Source organism: Athene cunicularia (assembly GCF_003259725.1).
Source record: "Athene cunicularia isolate RWA chromosome 1 unlocalized genomic scaffold, athCun1 chr1_part1, whole genome shotgun sequence".
Lineage (NCBI taxonomy): Eukaryota > Metazoa > Chordata > Aves > Strigiformes > Strigidae > Athene > Athene cunicularia.
Genome location: NW_020799091.1, coordinates 85,049,508 through 85,054,507, shown reverse-complemented (window position 1 = coordinate 85,054,507; position 5,000 = coordinate 85,049,508). Strand labels below are relative to the sequence as shown.

General features: G+C 34.3%; 1 protein-coding gene across 1 annotated transcript in view; it reads right to left on the bottom strand.

Moving 5' to 3' along the window:
- POLA1 (DNA polymerase alpha 1, catalytic subunit) overlaps nucleotides 1-5,000 on the bottom strand; it is a 204,025-nt gene that overhangs the window by 111,171 nt on the left and 87,854 nt on the right. Inside the window, exons 32-33 of the mRNA XM_026856271.1 lie at nucleotides 2,797-2,978; nucleotides 941-1,072 (exon numbers count right to left, since the gene is read on the bottom strand). Of these exons, the coding sequence (XP_026712072.1) occupies nucleotides 941-1,072; nucleotides 2,797-2,978 (314 nt within the window). The remainder of the gene's footprint in view (nucleotides 1-940; nucleotides 1,073-2,796; nucleotides 2,979-5,000) is intronic.

Genomic DNA, 5,000 nt, shown 5'->3' with positions numbered 1-5,000 from the left:
TAAAAACAATATTCTTTTTTGAGTATATCAAAGGTTATAACCTTTGGGTTCTCATGAGTGCCTTCAAATTATGTCTGTCCTGAAGCTGTGAGAACAGGCAATGCTGGATAACCAAAGGCAGCATGCAGGCAATGGGATAAGCAAATGTAGGAAAATTTGACCAAAATGGCTAGCTGCCAGTTCACAAAATATGATGCTTCCAACATATTAGAGATGTAAAACATACTGATATAATTTTAAAATCATGGTGTTTTTTTTCCTAACCAGTCACCACTTTGGACAGTGTGAAGATAGGAATTTCAAATATTACACATTTTTTTCCACAATGCCACACAAAGCCAACCACTACTCTTGGCCTTTTGAATTTCCTGCACTCCAGCCCCCACAGCCCCAAAATTGTATCTAATTAATTAACTACTCATCTTTCTCCTCTTTTTTTCCCTCCTAATTGTTATAAAGATAGATTCATAGTATTTCCCTTCCTATTGTTCTTCAGAGAATTTTTACAGAGCAACATTCAGTTTTCCTTTTTACAATGTAACACATATACATCAATTTGGGTTTGAATAAGAGAATCAGATTTCAATTACATATGAAACTGGTATCTGTATATTTGATAGGCTTCATAGGTTTTCTCAAAAGCATTAAGATAATCAACTGCACTTTTTCGTTTAAAAATCTAGAAAACATCTACTCCATCTGTAATAATACTGACACACACAGTTACAAAAATTTATATACATCTATCTTGACTTGAGACTGAACTGAAAAAACAAGCAATCTTAATTAGAATTTGTAGCCATTGATTTATTTTCACAAAGTGGGGTTTTGATGTCGTATGCTATTACCTTGGACTGTACAAAAAAGTTAACAGTCACCAAAAGCTCAGCACCACTCAGAAAACTCATCTCACATGGCAGAGTATTTTCTGAATACTTACATTATAGTATTTTCCAATGTAGCGTCTAATATCCAGCAATAACTTGTTGCTCATTTGAACCACATAGTTGAAAGGAGGCTCTTCGCACTCAGTCTTACTGCACCTTTGCAAGCTGGCTTCAATAAATCGCCCCTGAAAACAGAAGTGTAAAAACAGTATGCATCATTACAACAGATTATGGTAGCAGAAGTTATCATAGGAGTTTAGCCATAATACATTTTTTTAAAAAAATAAGACTTAAAGGAACTCTAATATCTAGGCCTCCTTTCCCCTTATCACTTGGCCACACCCATATAAAGACTTCTCTGTCCTACAGTTTTCTTATTCTATTCTTAACGAAAGGTCTTTCGGAGAAAACGCTTTTTCACCTGCTACAAAGTTAATCATTAAAAAAATTATATTGAGTAAAAAAATTAATCTATAGAACACTGAAATCAACTTTATAGATACCAATTACCAAATAAGCAACAAGGCTGTAGAGACAAACCTTGTCAAACAAGAATGACGTGATCATCTTTTATTTTCTTCAAGTGGAAAGAATAGCTCTTACAGTTTTACACCATCTCATTCCCCTTACTTTCAAATCCTTCTGAACACCTGACATTAAAATTTAAGAACCTGGAAGTGATGCATGAACAGCTGAAATTAAGTTGGTAGAATTCACATTAAAATAAGAACCACCTGATAGGTTGGACAGTTACGCAACTTTTAGAAAGCTTTCTTTCAAGGCAGGACTTAGCTTTTGTGAGCCACCTTTGCTACTCACAAAACTAAATCATTTCAGGTGGAAGAGAAGTGGGTTTTGGTTTGGTTTAGGGGTTTCTTTTGTAGTTTGATGGGGATTTTCTTGGTTGTGGGGTGGGTTTTTTGTGTTTTTTTTGTTTGTTGGGTTTTTGGTTTTTGGTTTTTTTGGGGTTTTTTGTTTTTTTTTTTTTTTTTAAGGAGTCTGACATCCACTTCTCTCCAGTTAGGCCATCTGCAAGCTGTCAAGCCTACATGCAATTAACTCTTATTTACAGCTGTACTGAACAAAAGTCAAGGATTCACAAAGTATCACTCCATTTGTGTGTCTTTTCCTCTTACTTGCTTCCAAAGATTGCTTTGTTTTGATTCAAAAAAATGCAAAACATCTGCTGTTTGTCCAAATTAACTTAAAATAATTACTTTTAATTTAGATAAAAGATTTATTTGCTTCCAGTTTCAAGGTTTTCACTACTCTGAACCTCGCTAATTTGCCGATGACTAATACATACATAACATCGCTGTAGAGTTAAATACTTGGCCCTATTTCAAGTTGTGATCCAAGGTCAGAGATACATTTTTTGGCAGAACTTCTCAACAAGAATGTACCCCTATGACTTTTTATGTTCAATACACAATGACAGAAGGAAAGATAACACAGGAAAACCTTACTATCAAGAAGGGAGGTGGGATGTGGCAAGATAACCACAAGTTTCAAAAACATTTTGTTCCAATTAATATGATATAGGATAAGAAATTGTCAGTACTACACCAAAGTTTCATTAAATAGAGAACTAGAAGTTACCAAGGTGTTAAGATAAGGATTCCTTAAAAAGTTACAGCAACAATCATTCACGACTGTGGGCAAACAGATTAATGAATCCAGATAATCTCACATGTTCTGCTAGACGACACAGCTGAAATGCAAAAATGGGAAAAATATTTCAGCAGTATCCTATCAGCAAATTTCTGTTCCAAAGCTATAAATAGCAGAACTCAAACAATATGGTATCTTCTCCTACATCACATGAATGCTGTATAAAAAGCCATTCTCTCTACAAGTATTTTTCTCCCTGACCGATGAACAGAAATGACACAGAAAAAAACCAACTAACCGAACCATCAAAGACATTGTCATAAATATTTTCTGTTCCGCATCTGAGGCAGCAAAATTTGAATCTTTCACAATCCCTATATTTCTCCTCATCAGTGAGCTGAGCTGGGCCACCAACCAAGGCATCATTCTCCTCATCTTTATGGTAATGGTGATGGACTCTGAATTGGGAGGGATCCAGTCCTAATAATAAGAAACAAAAATTTCAAAAGACTAAGAGGTCAGCCATGCAAGTAGGCTCATTTTTCATATGCCCGGTGAAGCAGATTCAAAAGAAAGTTACAAAATGTAAATTCAGAAGCTGAAAATCTCTCCTTAGCAAAACTTTCTCTATAATACATAAATACATTTTACAATTTTTAACCACAAATAAAGGTTCACAAAACATGAAGAAATCTTCTTACTTATCTTCTTAAGCAAGATTGCTTTATAAATAAAACAAGCACACTGCATTATCATGGGAGTATGCAACAGAACATTTTGTTTCTGAGGAAACCACTCCTAACGGATGGCTTTATTGTTATTTTCTTCTTAAGTTACATTGAAAATATTTCAATAAAAATGTGCATCATTATTAAGAAACAGTCTTTAAATCAAAATGGCACCATTAAAACTCAAAACAGAGAATAAAAACCCCATTAAAGAAACGCGGGTGCACTGCTATTACCAACTCCTTCAAGTCCGTATACAACTGCCAACTCTGATTTCAATGCAGTGGTCGATTTCATTTTGGCTCAGTGGTTAACAGCATGTAGGTTTCAATCTAATGCAGTGGTTAAAATTCAGCAGCAGCATTTAAAACGGCAGCGCTGGAGACAAAATGCTTTATTTTTGATTGCCAGAACTCAAGATTTTAAACAAATAAATACACAAAAGAGATCCTAAAAATACTGATTCAACCACAAATAAGTAAATAAGCAAGCAAGCATGAAGTTCACTGCCCTAGGAATAAGACTGCCAAAGTAAACTTAATAAAAATCTATGAGTTCGGTCATCCTTTGTCATGTGGAACCTTTTAAAAGTCCAAGTATCCCATTTACAGGTTTTTTGTTAACTCTAGGAAATAGCACATGCTAGAAAAATTAATCAAATGAGCATGTAGAAGAAAACGTTCAGAAAACTATGGCTCACTTTATTATTAAGAACAGACCAAAGAAGCACTCTAAAAAAATATTTTTAACAGAGGCTAATTAAGCCAAGTAACAGATTATCACGTATTAATTCATATATTGTGTAAATTTCAAAACCAAAATAATTACTACAGAAAGAGCAAGAAAGATTAACAAACAGAAAGTGAAGCTAGATTTTGCATTTCTTAACCTTACTATACAGGCAGATACCAATTGTCTTTACATAATAGATTTGATATGTGTGACTTTACTATCGCTACTCTGATTTTCTATTTTGCAATCATAAAACAAATTCGAGGACAATGAAAAATTCCATTCTCAAATAAGTTTATGTGGTTCTTGATAGACTATGGGTTACACTAAAATGTAATCAATCTTGCCAATTTTAATTTTATCAAAAGAAACAAATGTCAATGCATAGGGGTAACAATTCACCTCCAAGAGGTTCTTAAACTTTTAATACCGTTCTCTACTGTTCATTAAAAGGAAGGGTAAACAAAGCAAAAAACATTGCTAATAGGTTATTTTATACTGTAATACATATGGTACCCACAAAAAAGACTGTGGGGTTTTGTTTGGGGTTTTTTTTTGGGGGGTGGGGGGGCTGGGTGTTGTTGTTTTGTTTTGTTTTTAAAAAGGGTTAGTAATGTATTTGCTGTTTTAGAAAATAAAGAGTATGTTCTGCAACACATAGGTAGTAGGTAAAAGGTTTAGAAAGGGGACTTGAGTTTAGTATAAAGACTTTGCAAAAAATCAACTAAGTATGCAGTAGGTTGGATCTAAGATAGTAATGGTGAATACAAACAAAAACTCTCAGTTTACCCTGAATTCTGAAGTGGAATGAAAAAACATTATTGCAACTTTCCAACACAGATGCCATTAAAGTTCAGCTAGAAATCTATCTTTGGTTGTTTCCCAAAAGGCAGATACAGAGCAAAGTAGTTCACTAAATAAAAGGAGATAAATTCTGGTGCTCAGACAACTGCAGTTTTCCAGTGTTCAGTGAAACCAGTGACAGCAAATCGGCATCTGGACATCTGGTAATAATTTAACAGAAACACCACCCCCCCCCCCC